Source organism: Salvia splendens, chromosome 9 (assembly GCF_004379255.2).
Source record: "Salvia splendens isolate huo1 chromosome 9, SspV2, whole genome shotgun sequence".
NCBI classification, from domain to species: Eukaryota; Viridiplantae; Streptophyta; class Magnoliopsida; order Lamiales; family Lamiaceae; genus Salvia; species Salvia splendens.
In genome coordinates, this window is record NC_056040.1 from 9,207,869 (window position 1) to 9,233,332 (window position 25,464).

Consider the following 25,464-nt stretch of genomic DNA (forward strand, 5'->3'; position numbering starts at 1 on the left):
ATTTTGCATCCTAAAATTTTAGTATACTTAACCACTATTTATAACCACCTTCGTGTGGTTTGAGCCTCTTATGCATTAAAAATTTGGATTTGCACTCAAGAAAATATTATGGCCAAACGAAATTACATTTTCGTGTAATATGTACTAATCTTTCTACAAATTTACATAATCGAGTTTGGGTGGTTGTATTACCTTACACCAAAGCTAGAAGAAAATTATTTTCTCCTAAATTGATAATTAAAAAACTTGAAATATCCTACTAATTTCCGGCCACTTTGGTGCCAGAATCATACCCACTAGTTGTTTTTATTGTATTTAAATTTTAAAAAAAATGTTAGAAATTTTATTATACTACTATAAGATAACAAATTGTTGATTCTAACAATTTTTTTAAAATGATATGCTTCTTATATTGAGTTCAATATGATAAAACTAACCATAGACTTGTTTTTTGATATGATATTTTATTGGATAAAGAGTACGATAAAAAATATTCAAAATAGATTATAAGAAAAGAAAAGGAAAGTCTTGGATTTGTGAAATTTCTCTCTTTTTTCCATCCCCTAATAAATTAAAAGAAACAGAAAAGAGTGCACACAATCTAAAGAATGAAGTAAAGAAAAGCATAAAGGAAATCCATTAAGCACAAGAAACAAAGAGAGGGGGTTTCTAAAGGTAAGAGAGTGATGTGTGTGAGTGATTTTACTCTGTACTTGGGTTTCTAAAGGAAATCCATTAAGCAAAAAAAAGCAAAATAATGCTTGGTAAATTTGTGTGAGTGATTTTACTCTGTACTAACACCATTTATTCTACTTTATCTAGCTTTTTGTTTTTGCAGACTCACTATTCACAAGTTTGGCTAGCTAAGCAAGCCTCTGTTTTCCTTTTGAAAGTGACATGAAACATGTCATTTTCTAATGATTTGGAGTAACATTTTTTTAATTGTGATTCCAACTCCAATAAAAAGCAATTCACTTGTCCCATTTGAAGGTTTCATACATTGGATGAGAAAAAGCAGTAGAGACTTATGCAAAAATTTGTGTGCATCCAATAAGGGTTTAGACAGTTGATGGGTTTGAATGATGGTCTAAAGAGTAAGGAAAGGAATAGGGTGTATGGGAACCAATGCTAAAGATTCTTGGCTTCTCAAGGTTGATGCTTTTTCCAACCAACTTTTTGTTCAAACCTGTCAAAATCTTCTAATACAGCAGCCTTATTATTGCTTATGATTGAGGTGAATCTGGCTTCTCACCTTTTCTACTTTATGAACATAAAGTAGAAAAGGTGAGAAGCCAAATAAGGGATCCAACTGGCAATCTGGCTTCTCACCTTTTCAAGATTCTAAACATCATTGAAATTGTGACCTGCGATACCTAGTCCGGCAATGTGGATCCAACTGTGTGCGCATTTTGTTGTGGTAAACAGTCTGCAAATCGTTTCAACAGCATCATTAATTAGGTCGAGAAGGATGCTGGTACTCAAACTGCCCAGCCACTCTCCTCTTGTTTGATGCCTCTGAGAAGATTCAGGAGGTAGCCATTGATCACTGCATCTGATGCACGGACGAATATGCAAACTCGGAGTACTCGAGAACATCTCCACACGCTAGCTCAATCTCTTCACTGATGATTGTATGAAGGGGTGTCTCCAGCCATATTTAGGCAAAACTTTGATGAGGCCCTGGCCATCCCCTTGCTAATCCCCGTGTGCTTGAAAACTCCCAAATGTGAAGTGTACGTCACTCTTTATCTTTTAGAAAGGTAGAATAGCTCTTGGTGAATAGCTATTCACCACCCTGAAAAATCGAACACGTTAGTACCTGTATTTAGAGGAAAACAATATATGCAATGCAAGAAGTTAAAGTAACAACCAAATGCAAACTCAGCTAAACAACATATATTTCGTGTAGCCCTTACATGTGCCTAAGGAAAGCAAGAACGCTGTTTATGCACGATAAGTCAAGATTCTAGCGATTACCAAACTAGAAAAACATCATAAATTTACGAATACATAATACGGAGTAAGTTTATTCTTGATTATAGGCTGTTAACTTAAGATATACATCAAACTTTGCATATATCAATCGGAAAGGCAAGCTCACGCCAATGAAAGAAACTAAAATCGTCTGTATACTTTGAACTCTATGACTGAATGACCTTTACATGAAGCAGAGATTAAGCATTAAATACACATACTTCATATCGAAACTCAAAAGAGTAGATATAGTAGTGCTCATCATTCCTATATATTGCTCCTTCAAAATAGGCCAATATCGGCTTTTCCCTGAAAGAGGCAAAATACGCATCCGGCTTGTTCTCACCATTCGCTATTTCAGGCGGGTACCTCCCATAGTCAGCGAGCACAAACATGGCCAAACCATGATCACTATTCAGGCGATGAGATAAAATCAAATGATTTCTCCCACCAGATACTTCCACTCCCTCTGGCCTTTCAGAAAATCCACTGCAGCTGCCTATCGAGACTAAAACTTTGCTTCCCCTGGCTCTTTGAGTGCCGGTTGTAACTCAAAGACAAGAAAAAGGGCACAAAAACCACATCAGCTTTACTCGAGTCATGAACTCTGATTGCACTACACGTCTACACGGCCTGCTCACATTTTTCGTATCTGAAGCAAGAAGATCGAGAGTTAGCCAATGCGCAGTACTGTGTTGTAAATTAGCCCCAAGTTAAGATGTGATCCTACTGCGATCACCAACACCGGGCCAAATTTGATTCCCAGACAACCCGAAATAGAATTCAAGAGGCAAATCATACATATATACCAGAAGAAGAGCCTGCCAATCGTCACAAGACGAACTCTTGTAGTATCTCTCTAGCTCCTCCTTGGCCTTCTTGGGCTCAGAGCCTTGTGAATCGACCTCACTAACTATATCCATCCTATTCTCCAACCTATGAACATCAAGAACACGACTACCCTGTCTGCCGCCTTTTCAATCTTAATTCGAACTAACTGATGATGCATTGCTCAAATTTATAAACTGGAAAACCGAGCTAGGCGTCAAAGAACTGTCATGGAACTCTATAAGGCAAGAAAGATCGCCATGATGGCAGAATCTTATTTTCTGAAACTGATAAACAACACATCAAAGTTGGTCTGAGATATTTTTCCAAGTTTGTTCCCAGATTCAGTTAAATGGAAACAGTACGGGATTCAATGCCAAACCACAATTCTATGCAGTGACCTCATTAATTGGTAATCATATACACATGTTTTGGCAGTCTATGTTGGAAATTTCCAAAAAAAGAAAGCAACAGCTCTCAGAAATAAAGAGCATAAATAAACAATAAGCCCTAGAACTCATTCTTTTTTCCTTTGATCACCTCAAATAATTCATTGCACAGTAACTATTGACCCAAATTCAACCTGGAAATGTGAAACACACACAGAGAAAAGCTAAGCATCAATTTTTCTCGCCTGGGTCATCAGGAATTTATATAATTTATTCAAATTCCATCACCATGAATGAGAGAGATGGCTACCTGTGTTGTGACAGAATAGAGCAATTGTGTAATCGAGGTAAACAAACATAAAGAAGACACAGATTTATGTGGTTCACCAACGTTGTTGGCTACGTCCACTGGCAGTAAACGGATAACAGATTTTATTCAGAGTGTTTTCGGTCTATGGCATAGTTCAGATTGGATCTCAAATCACAGAATTATGTGCCCTACTCCCATATAAATATGCACACATGAAATCGTATCCTAATTAGGAAACATAATCCTATTCTAATTAGGAAACATAATCTATACAGATTCAAAGCATACTAACAACCTGATTTTAGTTGAAGTGCAGCTTTCTCACACAGTTCCTATCCTTTCTTCACGAGCTGAAGGCTCCAAATTCGTGAAATACCACTAAATTCTGATCAACCAACTCTATTAGTACCATATTTTTCTATTCACTTAATTCAAATTTTACAGCAATAACACCGATTGAATAAAGTGTTTACAGGGTTTTAAAAAAATGAACTAAAATTGTGCAGCTAGTGTTGTGAAAATTTTATTTTCCTCGATTTGGCTGTGATTTTGACAAATGTTGAGTAAGATTAACGGATTTTTGTCCAATTTGATGTTCATATCATAAAAATTTTTGTGAATGTCAATTATGTATAACTCGGATGAACAAATGTTACTATAGTAATGTTGTAAAATAGATTTAATGGAGAATCAATCCAACCTTATTGATAAACACGATACATCTACAAATTAAATGGAGAATCAATCCAACCTTATTGATAAATTTCCAATAACGCTAAACAAAATACAAGTATGCTAGTATAATACTCCACTTCATCTAATTAAGAATCCACTACTTCCACCCTGTGAAAGTTCCGGTGGCAGCCGCAGGCGGTGCAGGTGAGCTCCGCCTCCAGCCTTTCTTGACCTTCGGCGGCGGCCGAGAACTCCCGGCATCCATCGACGGCGTATCCTCCAATATTAGCTGCATGGTTCTTCATGCACTCGCGGTGGCGAATGCGACTCCATCTTCTCTTGGAACATTCTCTCTTGATCATCACTACTACTTTTTTCGTCATTAGTTGCTTTCTACCTTAACAACTTTCCGGAGTTAATGTTGCAAACTATAAAAATGATCGTGTAGTGTCTATCATGAAAAGGATTGGACATAGATAGACACACACATATTAGTTATATAGAGATAAATGGAATTGAATAGGATAAGGCCGAAACCTAACCCTAGTTAAAGTAGGAATATGTTTGAAAAAAGTAACAATTCTACTATTAATCATTGGGTTTATCAACAGTTTAGTACAGTAAATTTGATATCATATGTACCACGTGTGGAGATTTAGAAAAATCTATACATGCATATATTAGTGGAAGGAAGGCTGCAAGTGCATTACCTTTGATTTTTTGGCATGTCGATCTTTTAAGAGAATTTGAATTTGAATTGAGTTTCTATGGTATACATACATACAGTCAACATTTCGCCAATTGATTTGATAGAAATTTTATGAAGAGGATTTGGTAAAAGTTTCAAAATTTTGAGACTTTTGTTGTTTCCGCAATAGGCTGTACATCAGCATTTATAGATAGAGAAAATCGATAGACATATATCCTTCAATAGGATGTGGTGAAAAGTTACATCAATTTAATTGTATTTCGGAAAGAGAAGATGTCATATGCATCATGCGTGCCACAATATTGTTGATCACTAGTCCGTATAAGGGCATCCCCAATGTGAGGCACCTGTCCCGTCCCCAATAATGGGACGCTTGCAAAAAGCAAGCGATGAGGGTGGAGTGGCGGGACAGTTATCACGTGTTGAGGCAAATGGGGGCAGGCTATCCTGCCAGGCCCCCTTGCTCTCACCCAATTATGTGCAGGTGTGTTGTCTACTCCAATTAGTTTAGTTCAAATTTTAATTGTTTTTATTTTGTTTTTTTATATTGTGCGTTGGGCAACATCCGCAATTCAAAATTTTAATTATATTAATTTGTTATTCTAAACCCTCCTACAAATACTAAGTGAGGTGACGGCGATGTCGCTTCCCACAATCTACTCCAAAACGATCTAGTCGAACATATTTGGACATGGTTTATCAATTATATGCAATTCCATAGTTTCAATTACGGAGTAGTAATATATTTTGGCTTTCAATAAAAATGATTTTTGGATTTTAATCAATTTCATACTACTATAATTCAGTTATAAATTCAATTTAATTAGAATTAACAATTAAAATAAAATATGAAAAAAAAATTAATAAAATAGTTGGATCCATAAATATAATTAGGGGAAAAAGATTGTGGGTCATAATTGTAGGTGCTGCATTTAAATAAAGAATGAGATAAAAAGTGGTACTACATAACTATAATGAAAGAAAGAAAGGTAAATATGAGTGTGGTTGACCTAACTAGAAAATCGATAGTAGAAGTGAATGAACCGTAAAGTTGATGGAGACAAAGAAACATGAATGATTGGTGACTAGACTAATTTATGAAAGAATCAAACGCACCCAATATTTCTTAATTTTACCACAAATCCATAGTGGCATTAGTATGCTGTTTTTTTTTCATTTATTTACCATGGTAATCAAAACACGGGCTTAACTCAGTTGGTTCCTGGGTGGTAGATTGTCCCTAAGCAAACAGGATCGAATGCTGGCAGCCGCAGTGTGGGAGTTTCACCACTGTGGTGGCTCCTTGTGTGCTGGTTACCAGTGTAAGTTCCTCCCACCTAATGGGCCGCTGAGGTACCGTGTTTGAACCCCTCCATAGCGATGTCGGGCCGGGTTATGGGGGCGCCTGGGGTGAGCGAATCACCTTTTGTCCCTAAGCAACAATATCAAACCGGTTAATATCTGCATATGCATAGGCATAGCTTGATTCTTCAAATCATGTTTGGGAAATTACTATAGTATATTGTGGAAATTAAAAGGATTTATTTTGGATGATATGTTGAAGCCCAATTACACATGTTGGGCTTCTCATTATAACATACTCCATGTTACTTTATCCATTCTCTAGTGAAATAAAATATGGACTTATTTTTGGAATTGAATTACAGATGTAATATCAAGTTGAATTTGTACAGGCTGCACAATTTCAAGCTTTAAAATTGGAATCAATGTCATCCAGAATGCACATGATTCCCTCAAATTGGTCTTCTTTTCTACTTTTTACAATGTGCATTCATGTCCAAGCATTTTCCACAAAAGAGAGTCACGCCATTAATTCTACAAAAATACCCTACTATATCTCTCATGTCCCATCCACAAAAAATCACAAAAACACCACATTATTTTTAAACAACAACATGCGTTTATTTTATTACAACCAAGAGATGGCTAAAACAGAAACCATTATATCATTTGTAAAATTTACTAATAGAATATATGAAAGCAAATCAATATAATGTCGGTGAAAAATAGCGAGGTAGATAGAGAGCCAGCTTCATTCCACTCTTCCCGCAAAATATGCTTACAATCATAAATGATGTTTGAATTAAAAAGAGATCAAACAATGACTTTTTTGTGTTTAGAAACAAAAGTTCCTTGAAAAAAAAGGTGTCTAAATTTTTTTTTTTTTTAAAGTCTTTCTGTTTTGTCTTTCAAATACATTGAGTGCGAGGAGTTAAGACACATCCTCAGCTTGTTCATATCAATACGATAATTAAGGATTTGTATACAGAATATGTTCAAAAGTGTAACAAAACAGAGTGATAATAAGCCAGTTTTCTACATGTGATGGTGTAATTAAAGATTGTGAAATGATATATTATAACTTAATTCCTTTTGTTTTAATGCAGGTTTTCAATAAACTATTTCTGATTCTGTCCTAAAGAAAAGGAATGGCTATCTTTACATGCACTTTTTTTTTAACCTTGTATTAATTGTTTGATGGTTATGTTGTTATTCATGAGAAACTTTATGCCTTTACAGAATTTCGATGTGGCTGGAGACAGATAATTTATTCTTTATAAAAAATGAAAAATCACATTGCATCAAATAGTCGTTTAATTTATTTATGGTCCAACATGGCTGAGTTATTATTGTTGAATATTCACCGCCCCCATCAATCGGGTAATGTTATTTAACATTTCTTCAACTTGCAGCCATGGATGATTAATTGATTATCAATCACTCAAATGAGAATTGTGGAAAAAGATTGGATTTTTCACGACCACTTTAATAACTCTCAAAATCAACCCTGCAAATTTTTTCTTCACTCTTACCGGTTTTAGTATGATATTTTCAAAATGAATAAATTCTTTATACAAGGAATATTCTCTAGATCAGATGTTTTATTTTTTTAATCTTAGTTATCAATATATTACATAATAGTTGGAATCACAGATAATACAATCATTAGCATTTATTGAAATAATTTATAGTAATATATTATACTCTTTCATCCCGCTTTAAGTAATACATTTTTCTTTTTTGGATGTCCCACTCTAAATGACATATTTTTTAAAATAGTATTATCACTCTATCTACTTTATTCTCTCAACTAACTCATAAAATAACACTGCTAAAATCTCGTGTCAAATAAGAAATGCCTCACTTAGATAGTGACGGAGGAGGGAGTAAATGTTTAAATCATAGACCAATTTTAGGTTACAAAAATATTTTCGAACGATATATAGGTAATGTGAAAAACGATTATCTTTGCTTATTAATTGAAATATGCAAAGCGAAAAAGGGGTTTGGTCTATAAGAGTGTAGCCGTATGTATTCGGTCAAAATTAATGACGAGACTGCACAAACATGTTTGAAGATCAAATTGGCCAAACAAACATGATACTTAGGTGGCGTTCGGTTGCCATGACTAATATCATGAGACTATCCATCTAGGATTAAGTTGTGGGATTATTATAGTTGGAGGAGAGAGGCTATGACTAATTATCATGAGACTATCCATCTAGGATTAAGTTGAAGGGTTCAATCTTATGAACCAAACATGATACATATTTAATCATGAGATTTAATCTTGCCAACCGAACACCCAATTATACTACATTATCATGCACTAAATTATTTTGTTTCAGATTTATAATATTTACTTTTTGAAGAATTCTTCATAATAAAATCCCCGTAAAAAAGATATTCAAAATTAAATGAAACGAACAAATAAACTATTTTTATTATGGAAATGAATTCTTCATACATGTCCATATATGATGACAAACTGACAATATACAAATATTGGAGAATATTTGGCAATGGAGACAGTTTGTCCTAAAATTATAATTTGCATTCAATGTCTTTCAAAATGATTCTATCTAATTATTAAATTTTTTGTAGTACTAGTATGTTATAAGGTCTCATTACATATGGTCCTAATTACCCAAGGCCGGATGGTCCATGAGAGGGATGAAGCAACCGACTAAGGTCCCTAAAAAATTTAATTTGTTCTACTATACTACATTTGTCACAATCTATAAACTTAGTACTACGTTATACTACTAAGGTTCATGTATAAAACTTGGCAATAAAAATGAATGGAAGATGAAGACTACATATAGAGCTTTTCTTTATATATAGGGAACTTGAGATCGATCGATAGGGTGATGATATCTGCACTAACAACAGCTGCTAAGTTTTCTTTCTCATCATTGATCTATGCATGCATTTGATTAAAAATTACTAATAAAATCAGTCAAAGTTACTAAACCAAGAAGAATTACTTTGGCACTTTGCTATTGGGATTGGGCCTTTTAATTGAAATCTTCATAGAAGAAGGATTCTAAGGGCATCTATAGTGCTAGACATAAAAATCGCTCTAAAATCTACCACATTTCATTTTTCTACTGCTATGTTATCATTTTAAATTTCAATCTCAACCCTGCAATAGTGCCAGCCCCACAATTTATTTCACTATTTTTATTTTATACTTTCTCCATCCCTGAAAAGTATGAACAATTTTCTTTTTAGTCCATCCCTGAAAAATATATATGAACATTCTAATTGTGGAAAGTATTTTCTCTCTAAAGAGGTTAGACTCATTATCTCCACTAACAAAACTTTTATTAGTTTTTCTCTCTGCCTCTTTCTTACTTTACCAAACGTGCATTAAAATTTATGCTGAACCAAATCATATTTTTCAAGGATGGAGTGAGTTGTAATTTTAATTGTTAATTTTAGAAAACAAATACTCCAACATAGATTAAAATACTAGAATGATATATAGAAGAAGAATGGGGTATTTAAAGATAGAATAATGCATTTAATTTTAATTTTTTTAAAATTCCCGTCTGGCGCACGCGGACGACGGAACAGCCGGCGCTTTTAGATGAACTTTTTCAACACAAATTTACCTGCATAGGCATAGCCAATCCATGCAGCCAAACCCCGGACAAATTATAAGAAGTCAAACTCTAATTCTCTTACATCAGGAATGTACACCAGATGATGCACAACGTACAAACACTTTTTGCTCCACAATGAAAGTGAGGAGGAGAGGAGGGGAGCTTATTCCCAGATGACTATGAAACTACAGGACTAAATAATTTACACTTTTTAGCTCTTTTTCCTTGACATACTATCACAAAGAGCTTGAAACTGGCACTACAAATTAAAATCCCCCTCAAAGTAGATATCATAATAATATCTTAGTTAGTAATGAAAAACTGGTGAGTTGTTTTGAAGAAGCTAAGGCTTAGTGCACATATCTATAATTTTTCCTCAAAACAAATCAGCAGTTTCACTCAAGGCTATCTCCATGAAGTTACCATCCTGCCCCTGCACTGCCGCGTCATCAAACAGCCACTTCTCTAGCAAGCCGAAGGGCATTTCCGTCTCCACAGAGCTAGGATTCTCTGCCGATGCATCCTCCACCGAGATGTCCGAATTCGAGCAATTGAAGCCGCCGCCGGCGAAGGTCGCCCCCTCGCTCGGGCTCGAGCTGAGCCCGACCGAGGCGTTCTGATCGCTGCTGTCGCACGATCCCGCCGTTTTAGGGCTCTTTTTCATCCAGTTTTGGAGCAACCGAGCGATGTTTTCGGCGCTCGAAGCGTAGGTAGACGGCGCCGGCGCCGGCGCCGGGAAGAGAGAGGTAGTGTCGGATTTGTGTAGAGAGAGAGCCTCACATAAGGCCTGTTTGGCCATGTGAATATCTGTTTGGAGCCTCCACTCCCACTTTCCCTTTGAAACGGCGGCGGCGCCGCCATTTTCTTTACTCTCGTGATCGTGCCCTTGGATTCCGAGCTTCTTCCTGAGATGCGTGTTCCAGTAGTTTTTGATGTCGTTGTCGGTTCTCTGTGGTAGATAAGAGGCTATAGCCGCCCATCTGCGATTTCAATTCCACTCTAGAATTAGATAACGGTTTTCCAGTTTAGCTACCAAACCCTAGCTAGTTCATTGACGCCACCTTTAAATTTCTATTCATTTATCTATTAAAAAAAATACAAACCGGTTGCCGAGAAGGGCTTGGAGGTGGATGATCATTTTCTCTTCGTGCTCGTTGAAATTACCGCGCTTGATTCCCGGCCGGAGATAGTTAGTCCACCGGAGACGGCAGCTCTTGCTGCACCGGAGCAACCCTGAAATATAAAATTACAAAGAAACATGTTAACATTGTCTATAACAAAAATAGGGGGAAAAAGAAGAGGAGCATTCTTCAAGAGGGTGGGTGGAATATTTATGAGACTAGTATTAATGATCACAACTAACCCAAAAACAAAAATAAATTTAGGAAGGATAAAAAGGGAAGGCAAAAAGTGATTTCTTTTTTAGTTGGTGTTTGGCTTGCCTGTGTTAGAAGGAACAGCTCTCCAGTTTCCAGGGCCATGTTCTTGAATGTAAGAAACAAGGTTGATGTCTTCTTCAGGAGTCCATGGCCCTTTTTTCACACCAATTTTTTCACAACAAGGTGGTCTTCCCATGTGAGAAAATTTGGAGATCAATTTTTTTTCTTTTGAAGTTTCCAATTGGGAAAAAGGGTTTTCTGAAATCTTCTTTTTTTTCAGAAGATGGTTGGAGGATCAATTGTGTTTTGATAGGAGACAAGAGTCTAACTGAAGGGGATGAGTGTAAGGGAATATATAGAGTATGATGAGAAGGGAGATGTATGGAAAGGGTATTAGGCTTTATCTTGATCATGAAAAGAGTCAAATGCAGACAGCAAACTGCATTTACTCATGTTTTGCAAAAGTCAGCACCTTCTCTCTCTATTCTTGTTTGTATTATCATAATTTGAGAAGATGCAAACGCGTGGCAATCAATATTAACATTTTGAAGTAATTGATTAAAAGAGTGAATTACAAATGGTGTTCTCATTTTGCAATTCGCAAGGCTAATCATACTTATTAATTTGAAGTTACATTTTTCGCTCTTTTCTTTTACTATAGGAACAAAAGTATTCATTAAATGCTAACATACACCATTTTAGGATATTTTAAATTACATTAAATATAGTGAACTTTATAATTGTTTACTAAATTATCGCGCTCTCACCGTTGCACAATTTGCACTCCCTTAAAAATTCCCCAGTAATTAATCCCTAAACTACGCTATAGAAAACCATATGAAGTCATCTTTCACTTTTTTTAAATGAAAATGTCATTTTTGTCTTTTCCACTTTCTCTCATTCTTTTACCGTTGTTACGGATTTACTCTCCCTCAATTTGACTCGGCTCAGATTTTGAGAAATGTAATAGAAAATGAGTAAAAAATGTTGATAAAATGTAAATTCTACTTTTATATACTTAGTTTATAGTAATAAAATATAAGTAAGATAAAATTAGTATAATGTGAGGTCTATTACCAATAGTAGTACTCCTTACTAGTAAAATCAAATGAGACAATTACCCACGGATATACGAAAATGGAAAATTGGAATGATTATTGGCAGACGAGGGAGTTTTATATCTGAAGAATATATTTCTAGTTATGAGCTTTGTTCATTGTTTTTTTCTCTAATTCGTTTATTTAAATTTCTAAGTGACAAATTTGCTTTATCAATCATAAACATGTTTTGCATCAGTTTCTCTTTGCTCCAGTTAATTTTTTGATCACATTTTAGCATAATTAAGTCGAAATATTTTCAAAGGTCAGTCAACCCCAAAAAATTGCATGGGGAGTACTTTTTTGCTTTTAAGTTTATGATTCTTTCTTTTAATTTCTTCTCTTTCAAATTCATATCTTAGGAATAAATAAAATTGTCACGCCCGCATTTTCTAAGGATAGAAAACACGGTTGATCGCGACTAGGGGAGGATTAAAGAAGCGGGGAAGAAAGGGGGAAAACAACACAACTCGACCATAGCTCGAAACAAACGGGAATAGCTCGAATAAAAAAAATCAGAGTGTCTCAACGATCAACAACTCAAAAGAAACAATATTTAGCGATACAAGAGCTCAAAAGAATGAAAACTACTTAGCGGAAGCATTTGAGAGAAGGAATATGCCACGTGTGAAGACATGACACATTCTAAACACTTAAATTTCTTCAACGGTCTTGCTCAACACCCACCGCACCCGTCACGCTCAACCTGCAATTTTTAAAAGAAAAGCAGGGCTGAGTACTTGATGCACTCAGTGGACTCATGCCGAAAACATTTTATAAAAAGTATTTATCATGCCACCATTGAGTGACCTTGGGGTTTTAACTTTAGAAATTGCCCAAGACACTAAAATAATTTCCATCGTAAAACTCGACTGATCAGTCATTTTCCCATAGATGTCTACCATATCTGATCCATTGATGACAAGGAATGTGGCCACATCCCAAGTCACTAGACCGGCCGACCCAAAAGACGGCTCACGATCCCCATTGGTGTACACTAGCCTGAATAGGGACTCACTCCCTAGACAGACCCGAATTCGATTATCCATTGATGGCAAAAGCCACATCAGATAGGTTCCATAGAATAAAACAAAACACGGCATGACAAATATTCGTATCATTTTCACATAAAAATATACTTGGGGCATTGCCCATATTTAAAAAGAAAGCCAACCTCGCTTGCTTATACCACACAATCACGACTTTACGCAACCTTTTACTCTTGGTACCCTCGTACGTGCAACAACCCTTGTCAATATCACCACACAATCAGGTTTTCCATTATTACAATTATCATGCATGTCCTATCGTTCCTTTCATCGTTTTCTTAGATTGCCCATTCCCGAACGTTCATCAACATAAGAAAAAACATGCCATAATACTTCTCAACGTGTTACACATAATCATGCCATAGGATACCTTCTTAAATCATACATGCATCATATAATTCATTAAAACTTAGCAACAAGTGATATTTTCACCTAACAACAAAACTGGCAGAATTGCGCGGTTGGTTTGTAAAAATCATTTAAAATTCATCCGGTCTCCGTTGGGGCTGAAACTTTTCCACAATACAGTAGACACATAAAATATCATTCAATTAAAATTTCACATCAAAATAATCTTTTTAGGTCGGTCAAATCGAAAACGTAACTCCCTGGTCGAGAAAAACAATTTCTGGCAGAACTGCGCAGTCAACTTCAAAAATTCACCAAAAAAACATCTTTCGTCCAAATAGGTTGAAATTCACACACCACACAGAAGACACCTTAAGGTTTACTCAGAAAAAAGAATCGTATAAAAAGGAGTTCGTTTGGTCGGTCAAACATGCATCGGAACCTACTGTCCGAATACTACAGATTTCATGCTCCAAAATTCGAGTTATCCTAAATGAATGCAAGGAAATCAAGGCTGGGAATTGATCGGTGATTACCTTCTTAGGCGGCAGAAAACTCTCTTCTCCAACTCGGTTCTTTCTCTAAATTTTAGTTCCTGGTTTTTCTTGGTATTGAATTTATGTGTAGAAAGATCGTGGGATTGATTGGATATATATAGACAAAACTGATAGATATTGATGGATTTGGTGGTTGGAGAGATTTTAGGGAGTATAGATATGGGGAAATCGTTTGGTGATATGGTTTAGAGAAATATATTTGACCAAGTCAACTAGGAAAAGATTTAATTAGATTTATTTGATTTTTTTATTTTTTTATTTTTTTACGGGTGTTACAATCTACCCATCTTAACAAAAATTTCGTCCCGAAATTTGCTTACGTCCTTCGAATACAGAATTTCTCCATCATCTTGTCTTCCAAGCAGCTTCCTCATGTCGCTTAATTAACATTGTAGTTGAAAGTCACATCGCTGCCACTTTTAATAAATTACGCGAGATTAGACTATATTAAATTAAAATGCGCACTTCGCATCATCCCTCCTTGTCTTGCACCCTCTTTTGCATTTGAACTTCATTTCGTCTTCGCTATCTTCTACTTCTTGAAATCTTCTTCGTCTTCTTTTTGTTTTTGTCGTTCATGGAAAACGTAGGAAATAGTAAAATAGTTCACACATCAAGCTTGCTCGAACGTTTCATGCAATTCCAAGAAAAAGTTTCATGGTCCACCGGCATCCATTCGCACTCTCGATCTCCTTGCCTCGTTGTGCCTTGACAAATTAGGGGTTCTTCCCAAACTTTCAGATTTTCGTTCGTTTTCGTCACTCGGGAAAGTGATAGATTATCTCAACTTAAAACTACGGTTTGCGCGTATTCAACCTAACCTACAACATAAGCACTCAATGTTCGCAACATACTTAATCATCTCACATCTCAACATCTACCACAATTAACGTCATTCATACCACAAGATAAACACACAACATTGTCACATCTCATAGCTAAACACTTTCGCACCTCACATTTGCATTCATAAAATTTTGACACAAAAGCTTTCTTCAAACTCCTTCACACTTTCCTAAAATTTCCACATCTCACTTTTAAAGTAAAAGTTTTGACTCTAACTAAAATATACTTTCGCATAAACTTTCATCCGTCGTATAAAACACTCCATAGAATAATGCATTATACTTGGCATCTCATAACATAAATAACATCACACTTCTATAGCTTAATTTTCCAAAGAAAAAGTTAAAACTATTTTTCTCGAAACTCAAAAATTTTCGAACAATTTATAAACACAACATTTTCCATTGATCAAATCTTTTCATAAAAGACAAGTCACCCCATTGCATAACATATCGCGAAACACACACATATATTTTTTATAACCATAGCTCCTCTATCCCATGGTAAAACATAATTTGTTTTCATAACCATAGCTCATCTATCCCATTGTAAAACATACTTTGTTTTAATAACCATGGCTCTTCTATCCCATTGTAAAACATACTTTGTTTTCATAACCATAGCTCCTCATCTCCTTTCATGAAAACTTTCTCAAAAAAAAATTTTTCATAAAAATAAATTACCTCTTTCTTGATTGAGCGTGACGAAGCGGGATGTTGAGCCTTCAATGCATAATTATTATTATCATTATTATTATTATCACTATTATTTTAGTCTAGCGAAACAAGTCTAGACTAAGACTGAAAAAGACTCTCGGGTCCAGAGCGGAAAGAAAATTTGCTCTGATACCACTTTGTCACGCCCGCATTTTCTAAGGATAGAAAACACGGTTGATCGCGACTAGGGGAGGATTAAAGAAGCGGGGAAGAAAGGGGGAAAACAACACAACTCGACCATAGCTCGAAACAAACGGGAATAGCTCGAATAAAAAAAATCAGAGTGTCTCAACGATCAACAACTCAAAAGAAACAATATTTAGCGATACAAGAGCTCAAAAGAATGAAAACTACTTAGCGGAAGCATTTGAGAGAAGGAATATGCCACGTGTGAAGACATGACACATTCTAAACACTTAAATTTCTTCAACGGTCTTGCTCAACACCCACCGCACCCGTCACGCTCAACCTGCAATTTTTAAAAGAAAAGCAGGGCTGAGTACTTGATGCACTCAGTGGACTCATGCCGAAAACATTTTATAAAAAGTATTTATCATGCCACCATTGAGTGACCTTGGGGTTTTAACTTTAGAAATTGCCCAAGACACTAAAATAATTTCCATCGTAAAACTCGACTGATCAGTCATTTTCCCATAGATGTCTACCATATCTGATCCATTGATGACAAGGAATGTGGCCACATCCCAAGTCACTAGACCGGCCGACCCAAAAGACGGCTCACGATCCCCATTGGTGTACACTAGCCTGAATAGGGACTCACTCCCTAGACAGACCCGAATTCGATTATCCATTGATGGCAAAAGCCACATCAGATAGGTTCCATAGAATAAAACAAAACACGGCATGACAAATATTCGTATCATTTTCACATAAAAATATACTTGGGGCATTGCCCATATTTAAAAAGAAAGCCAACCTCGCTTGCTTATACCACACAATCACGACTTTACGCAACCTTTTACTCTTGGTACCCTCGTACGTGCAACAACCCTTGTCAATATCACCACACAATCAGGTTTTCCATTATTACAATTATCATGCATGTCCTATCGTTCCTTTCATCGTTTTCTTAGATTGCCCATTCCCGAACGTTCATCAACATAAGAAAAAACATGCCATAATACTTCTCAACGTGTTACACATAATCATGCCATAGGATACCTTCTTAAATCATACATGCATCATATAATTCATTAAAACTTAGCAACAAGTGATATTTTCACCTAACAACAAAACTGGCAGAATTGCGCGGTTGGTTTGTAAAAATCATTTAAAATTCATCCGGTCTCCGTTGGGGCTGAAACTTTTCCACAATACAGTAGACACATAAAATATCATTCAATTAAAATTTCACATCAAAATAATCTTTTTAGGTCGGTCAAATCGAAAACGTAACTCCCTGGTCGAGAAAAACAATTTCTGGCAGAACTGCGCAGTCAACTTCAAAAATTCACCAAAAAAACATCTTTCGTCCAAATAGGTTGAAATTCACACACCACACAGAAGACACCTTAAGGTTTACTCAGAAAAAAGAATCGTATAAAAAGGAGTTCGTTTGGTCGGTCAAACATGCATCGGAACCTACTGTCCGAATACTACAGATTTCATGCTCCAAAATTCGAGTTATCCTAAATGAATGCAAGGAAATCAAGGCTGGGAATTGATCGGTGATTACCTTCTTAGGCGGCAGAAAACTCTCTTCTCCAACTCGGTTCTTTCTCTAAATTTTAGTTCCTGGTTTTTCTTGGTATTGAATTTATGTGTAGAAAGATCGTGGGATTGATTGGATATATATAGACAAAACTGATAGATATTGATGGATTTGGTGGTTGGAGAGATTTTAGGGAGTATAGATATGGGGAAATCGTTTGGTGATATGGTTTAGAGAAATATATTTGACCAAGTCAACTAGGAAAAGATTTAATTAGATTTATTTGATTTTTTTTATTTTTTTATTTTTTTACGGGTGTTACAAAAATAAAATGAAGAACAAAAAAAGAAAGAAAAAGGAGAAGAAGAAAGAAAGAAAAGAGAAAGAAAAAGAGAAATTTGACGAAAACTAAACTACTACTCCTATTTTGTTAATTATATAGTATGCATTAAGACTGGAGACCAATATTCAGAAAATTTCTCCACATTATACACTACTACTATTAATTTTCTTTCTTCTCTGTCGTTGCTAATCAATGATATAGCACATGATTATGAGATCATTGAGATGGAAAAAGATAGAAATTTTGTCTTTTTAACCAATAGATAGGAATCATAGGACTTTTTATTAATGCGTTTTCATGTACTTTTACTGATTACATGATTACAAAATATAAATCAATCAAAATCACCCATTTACGTAAGTCGTTCGAATAATATTATAATAGCGTCAAATGTGTCTCTCGATCCACAAGCTTAACTATCAGATTTTTGGATTTTCAAAAATGTGTTACTCATTTTTTGAATCATATTTCAGTTAAGTTTGACTGGATTTTGTTGAATAAAAAAAGGAGTATGAACTATTTTTCAATCAAGTTTATATACTCGAATTTTAAGCAGTCTAGCTTGGATAGTAGTATAAAATATCCATCGCTGAAATATCAATTTCCCATTTAATTAAGTTTAAGCAATCTTGACCTTCCACCCTCGCCCTAGCTAGGTGGACTGCGATTATTTTAGAATATAATACAATTAATACATCTAAAATTCCACCAAATAAGTTTACTTCGGAAGCGATAAAGTGAGGAACAAAACATGAAACTTGTATTTAAAACAAATGAAATATTAACCATACCTATAAAACTAATATATAGCTTTAGCTCTTTGAATAACCATACTAATAAATATAATTAACAATTTGAAACGAATTCAAAGAAAATCGAATTTACTCATTATATGGTGCAATGGACTATGGATATTAGTGAGATTGTTTGAATTGTTATAAGTAAAAGGCTGAACAATGTATTTGTGCGACCTACAAAATGATAAAACAATGTACCTAACTAAATTAATTATAATAATTGTTGAACCACATGAACCTACCGTTCTAGCTAATTCTTCCGCCAAATTAAATGAGCACTTTTCATGGTATATATACTCCCTACGTCCCTAAAAATATAAACTTTGGAAACTATACAAATTTTAATACAAAATTGATAGAGTAAAAAAAAGAAAAAAATAGATAAAGTAAGAGAGAAGAAGAGAAAAAGTAATGTAAAATTAGTGTTAGTGGATTGTAAGGTCTATTTTTCTAAAATGAAGAGTTTCTATTTTTAAGAAACAGACTACAAAGAAAATAATTTCTATTTTTAGGAAACTAATGGAGTATAATATGAGAGAGCATTTTTAATACTACCAATTAAGTAGATTTGTAGTTTGATTTTCTACAAAGAAAACAAATAAAACAATGTGACCTTTTTCTCCTTCTCTTTTACTTTATCATTTATGGCCCCCACTATCCACTATACCATTTCAACCACTTCTTCTCTTTCTCTCTTACTAACAAACATGGATTTTGCATGTGTTTGAGGACTATAATTGACTCATTTTAAATGTCAATCATGCAAATTATGTTCTTAGATTGCATATGTTATACATTCGGTATTTTTGACATGTTTGTTGATAAATGATAGAAAAAGACAGAAAAATGTGCAAAAAGGCCAAGGTGCAACAGCCTCAGTTCAAGCTGAGTTTCCCGGAAGTGTTGAAGTCCAATAAGTGATTAATGCATACCATTCTCTTCATCTTCGAAAGGGCTTCACTGGATATCTTGCACGTCTCAATCGGAGTTCTGTGGAGAAATTATGACTATTTTACGAACATTGCGTAGTGTAGTCAATGCTGACAGAAATTAGGCGGAAATTCAGGGAAGAAAATAAATTGTTGCCAAATCTCTCCCATTTATTGTAGAGCGCGAAAATTATAAAAATAAACCTTTTTCCCACCTATAAATAGCTCTTAACCTAATTCATAATTCATCATTCTCCATCGTAGAGCCTCCAATCCTTCTCCACATCTACACATTCTTCCATCCCATATTCCACACATAATCCATCCATCGTCTATTGGAGCCGAGCTCTGCAGATCCAGGCAAGAAAAGACTAAAGATTGAAGATTCAACCTTGGGTTTTATCACTAGGTTGTAGTAGTTGGATCCTAAAATTCTACATTCATTCGCCTGCTTTGTTTTTCTTGGTTTTTATACTTCCTTTTATTTGTTTATATTTATGTCTAGTTTATAAAATCAAAACCAAAAAAACTCCGCGTCTCTAGATAGTATATGACGCTTACTATATGGTAGTCAGTTGCAATCTTATACCATGTGTTCGATATCCCGGTACTGACCTTTAGCTATATTAGATCTACCATGTAAACTTGTAGGTATTTTAGTGCTAATAAATAGTGCATCACTTACTTTACCATTACACATTAAAACTCGTGTTAAACCCAAATATCTTATTTTTATGGGACGGAGGGAGTATGACGTAGTTCGTTGAGATTCCTGAAGTAACGTTATTGGGCATGGATCATAGAATGTATAAAGAAGATATCAAAGTTCATTCTTGACTCGTCTTTCACTTCCAGGGGAGTTAGACAAGTCGACACTCTGTCACATTGTTGGCCTTTCTTTTCTGTCGCGAACCTAAATTTGTGTGATGTGCTAACATATTGAAGATGTTATGGTGCATAAGTTAGGCGCGATTGTTTCTGTGTTGTTGATTTTTGTTGTTTGTTGGCTTGGGATTTTTGTATGTTTTGAACTTTTTTGTTAAGAGCATTTATTTTTAAAAAAACACAATTAATTTTTATCATAATTAAAATTTTCATATATAGATGATTATATACATGCTTTTCTTCATTCTTAGGGTCTCCACAATGGTGGCCTTCAAAGGCCATCATTTGTGGTCCGGCCACCAATTGTGGCTCCCATGTGGCCTTTGTAATGGCAAATGTAAAAAAGTCAATGCAAATTCAAAGGGCCACCAAATGTGGCCCTCTAAAATGTTAATTTTTTTTTGCTTTTTTTTAATGTTATTTTTTAATTTAATTTAATGTTATTAAATTTTAGTAGATTAATAATTTGGATAATAAAAACAATTTAATAAAGAGAGAAGTAGAGACAAATTTTCGTCGTACTATTAATATGGGAAAATTCTACAACGAAAATATTTTAAAAACACAACATAATAATAAAAAGAAAAAAAACGCCACCGCTTCCTACTCGGTGGCGTCATCGGAATCCGGCACATCATCTTCACCTCCTCCACCGCCGCCGACACCGGCCCCACTGCCGCTTGCTTCGCCCGTCGCCGACCCATCGGAGAAGCCCAACTTCGACCTCAACCTAAGAATGAGGTCGTAGTACATCATCTTGGTGATAGGGTCCGTCGACTTCTCGTACAAGGACAAGTTATCCTGGAGTTGCTTCATCATCTGCACCTCCAGTGTTTGAGTCAACGCCGCGGTCGGTGTTGAAGGGTGCGGTGTCGCCGCGCTCGCCCGAGAGACTTGGGAAGCGGATCTAGCTTCCCGGATGGCGGATTGTTGGCCCTGCGGGCGCTGGCGCCTCGACATTGTCGAGGGGGGCTCATCCCTCACATCGTCATTCAGGTCGAATGCACGTGAGTCGGTACCACTGCTGTACGTGCCGTCGGACCCGATTTTTGTCCGCTTCCCAGTAGGACCGGTCTCATCGTCGCAGATCGCCTTGAATTGAGGGGAGTCTCGGAGAAGCATGTATTCATTCCAGTAGGTGAACTTGGGCCAGTTTTCAGTATTAAACAACTGATACGATAACGCCCGTGCGTCGCCTTCGCTGCGGCCGCTTTCGGCATTCTGGAGCTGTCTCTCGTAAATGTTCCTGAACCTCTTCACAGCGCTACTGATCCGGCCGAACTTCTTCCGGATCTGGCCTTCATCACGTCCGGCACTGCCTTCTGGTTTGAAGCCGTTGTACACCGTCAGGACGCGCCTCCAGAAGCAAATGTCGGTCTGATCCGTGCCGATGACCGGATTCGTCGTGACCGCCTCCCAAGCCCGCGCAACAGCGAGGGATTCGTCGTCGTTGTACTTCTCGCCACGCCGATCACCACCGCCTCGGCCACCGCCGGTGGCCGGCTCTCTGTCTCCTCCTCGCCCGCCGCCGGTGGGCACATGCTCTCTGCCGCCTCGCCTTCCACCGCCGCTGCCGCCTCGCCTCCCACCGCCGCCGCCTCGCCTCCCACTCCCACCGCCGCCACCTCGCCCCCCACCACCGCCGGTTCGGCGACCCCCGGTGGGGGCCTCCATCTCCACACTACCGGATGTCGGGGTCGCCGGTGTACCCATCAACTGTTCCCATGTGAATCTATCAGATTCAGACAGAGGAGACGGGGAGTATTGGAATTGGGAGGATTGGAATTGCAAGGATGGGTTGTTGATCGCGTCCATATTCGGTCGGTAGTCCCCGAACCCCGATGGTTGGCGAACCAAGTTCCTCTGCTGGGATGGCTGGACCCGGAATTGGGGCGAGTGCGGACTCCACGTCTGATTGGGGAAGTTACCGTATCCCGAGTCTCCATACCCCGGGGAATTACCATCTCCACCTTGCATTTTTTGTAGTGTTTGAGAGTGTAAAATGAAGGGATTTGAAGTGTAGAATGAAGTGAAAAAATGGAAGTGAGAGTGTATATTTATAACAAAATTTTGAAAAAAAAAAAAAAACTAATTTCCGCGGCTCAGCCGCGATTCGCGCCCCTTGCAATGGGAGGGCCGCGGCTCACACGGCTCAGCCGCGTGAAGGCCGCGGCCGTGGCTTAGCCACGCTTCTCGCCTCACCGCCCCGGCTCTCGGCCTTTGCAATGGGGGGCCGCGCGCCGCGGCTCCCCATTGTGGACACTCTTAAAGTTCTATCGAAAACAACTTTTAGATAATAGTAAACCGAACCTCTTAACTGAAAACTTCTAGATCTTAAAAATCAATCATAACTACAAATATAATTAAGTAAAGGCGATAGCCAATATAATAATGTCACAAAATTTTAAAATGAGCCGTATACCATAAATATAAATAAATAATTTAATACTTTTACGCATTATAGAATTCACGTCGTCTTGGTTGGTTGAATGTTTCCACTATTTTGCCATTCTTCCTTTTTTTTCGGTAGAATTCTCAGACCAACCATCACTCTAGAGTTGCCACCCAATCACCAATATTAATACCACTTACAGTATTTTAATAATTTTCCCCATAAATGTATATTTCCTTTTTCTTTTTTTTTCGGCAAAAAATAACCTTCTGCAAAGATCCATAAGGAACCTGCTGTCACCAAAAATTAATTCTTTCAAAATAAATTGGACTATTTTCATTGCCACGCACAATTGAAAACGATAGTGCTAAACATATTCGAGGCATAATCATCGTAAATACTCCATCCGTCCGTCATTAGGAGTCTCATTCCTTGGTGGCACGGGTTTTAAGAAATATTAAGAAAAGTAGGTAGAAAAAAATTAGTGGAATATGAGTCTCACTTGTATATATTAGTTTTAAATGAAATGTGAGTAAAATGAGTTAGTTGAAGGTGAGACCCTATTACCATTTATGGTAAAAGTGAACCGAGACTCTATTTCGCGAACGGACTAAAATGGAAAAACGAGACTCCTATTCACGGACGGAGGGAGTATCATGTACAGGTGTCAAATTGTGGGCCCATTGGGCCCGCGACCCATGCTTAATTTCGCGGGCCCTCCTAATCGGGCTTTGATGTACGACATCTGAGGCACATGGTACACCACGTGGAGTTTTGATGGGCACGTACACACATGATGACAAAAAATGTGGGGGTGATGATTCATATGAATAGTCCCCATTGAGCCCACAATAGAAAAGGCACTGTATTATTTATTTCCTTTCACATATTTAACTAAGCCCGGCCCGACTGCCAAATATAGGCATGGGGGAGCATTAAAGTTGGCTTGTTTTTTTTATTAGCTCATCTTACATATTGAGCATAGCATTATTAATACCAAATTAGTATAGTAATTATAGATTGAGTGTGTGTGTTGAGGTGTAGTGACCTATTTCTATAAATGATTTCAGCCAAATCGATAATGAGTTTCTTTGTTGTAAGTGAGGAAGTTTGATAATCATTTTGGCTCACATATTGTGGGCATGAGGAGGTGAGTCCGATGATCATTCCAGTTTTATTGTGTAACATATAATGATATATCAATGATGGGCATGATTTCATAAATGTTATTACTTGAATATGAATATAATTCAATAAAGTATAAGATATATTTTTTTTTCTCTTAGTTGTTAAGAAATGTAGATGTCTAGTAAATCATGCTATTTTTTGTCTTTTTATTTTTAGCTAAGAAACTATATAGCTTGATATTAAGAATTAACCTTAAAACAAAATTTCAAAATAATTTAATTTACACTGCACATAGTAGTTTTGTTCTCACTGTCATATCATCATCTTCTAGAAGTGTCAAATTTCTGGAAGAAAGAAAAAAGAAAATGCCAAGGTACAAGTGTGGGTTCAACATCATTAATTGGTTTGATTCATCACACTCCCTAATTTTTATATTTTCTTTTCTTTCTTATTATTTGTTCAAATTTTTGTTCTTATTTCTCTTTGTGAGTTTGTTTGTAAATTTTACTCTATTAGGATCTTTTGTGTGAGGCAGATGGACTGCTCCTACAATGCTGAATCGTTTATTATGTTACATATATATAATTGTTAAATGCCTACTTTAATCATATTTCTTTTTTAAAATGATTTTCAATCTTCTTCATCTTTTTTTGGATTTAGTAGCCATCAAATTCAAACGCAATGCAAAACAAAGATTTTGCGGCAAATGGAGGATTACCCAAATAAATTTGTGCTGCAAAATATACGTATTGTTATGTAAATAATGTAGTGGATGTTTGAATAACATTTTGGTTTCATTAGATTTTAGTGACTTTGGTGACATAAATTTGGATTATATGTATATACGCACAAATAATTTAAAAACATAGTCTAGCACTACTAGTATTAAATAGTACTTCAATTCCCTAAATACATTTTTTGTATAAAGAATGATAGCTACACGTATTATATATACTTATCTGGTACTCCTCATCAAACATATACTCAATCCAAAACCATTTATTTCAACATCTAAACATATAAATATTTCACAAGGAACGTAATCAAATGCAAAACTCATATATTGTACAAACTCCAAACTATGATCTGGACTATTAAAAAATGTTAACAGATGACAAAATAGTAGCAATAGAAAATGTCAACACAATGTCAATGGTTGATGCTGTGTTGATATTATGTTGACATTGTGTTGACATTTTCTGTTGTTACTATTTTGTCATATGTTGATATTTTTTAATGATCCAGATCATAGTTTAAAGTTTGTACCATATATGAGTTTGCATTTTATCAATACTCTCACTATTTCATAATCTATTCGTGTTATAATAACGTGATTAGTATTAATTCTCCTATTAAAACATTTCAAAATCACTTCTTAGAATTAGGGCATAATTAAGTGGTGGTGTCATTCTTTTCTCTACTTTTTATATTTTCCACGAACATCAAATTATTCTTGGCCATCTACAATACAAATACGGTGTATGCATATCGTTTATACGGTAGAAGGCTAAACTATCTACTAAACGATTCA

At 36.2% G+C, this 25,464-nt stretch overlaps 1 protein-coding gene and 1 pseudogene across 1 annotated transcript; both read right to left on the minus strand.

The window, feature by feature from the left end:
• Window positions 1–1,054: 1,054 nt before the first annotated feature.
• On the minus strand, window positions 1,055–4,559 carry LOC121749118 (annotated as a pseudogene).
• Window positions 4,560–9,847: 5,288 nt separating this feature from the next.
• On the minus strand, window positions 9,848–11,592 carry LOC121748758 (myb-related protein 306-like). Its single transcript, XM_042143257.1, has 3 exons — window positions 11,238–11,592; window positions 10,899–11,028; window positions 9,848–10,775 (listed from the first exon to the last, which is right to left on the minus strand). The coding sequence occupies exons 1-3, from the start codon at window positions 11,368–11,370 to the stop codon at window positions 10,172–10,174; spliced, it is 867 nt and encodes a 288-aa protein (XP_041999191.1). The 5' UTR covers window positions 11,371–11,592; the 3' UTR covers window positions 9,848–10,171.
• Window positions 11,593–25,464: the final 13,872 nt, after the last annotated feature.

What these genes read in the sequence shown, in the direction of transcription:
- LOC121748758 (XM_042143257.1), bottom strand. Translation starts at nt 11,370, where the DNA reads ATGGGAAGACCACCTTGTTGTGAAAAAATTGGTGTGAAAAAAGGGCCA. An exon ending in AGCTGTTCCTTCTAACACAG is followed by an intron (nt 11,029 to 11,237) that starts GCAAGCCAAACA and finishes TTTATATTTCAG; the next exon opens with GGTTGCTCCGGTGCAGCAAG. An exon ending in CAAGCCCTTCTCGGCAACCG is followed by an intron (nt 10,776 to 10,898) that starts GTTTGTATTTTT and finishes TTGAAATCGCAG; the next exon opens with ATGGGCGGCTATAGCCTCTT.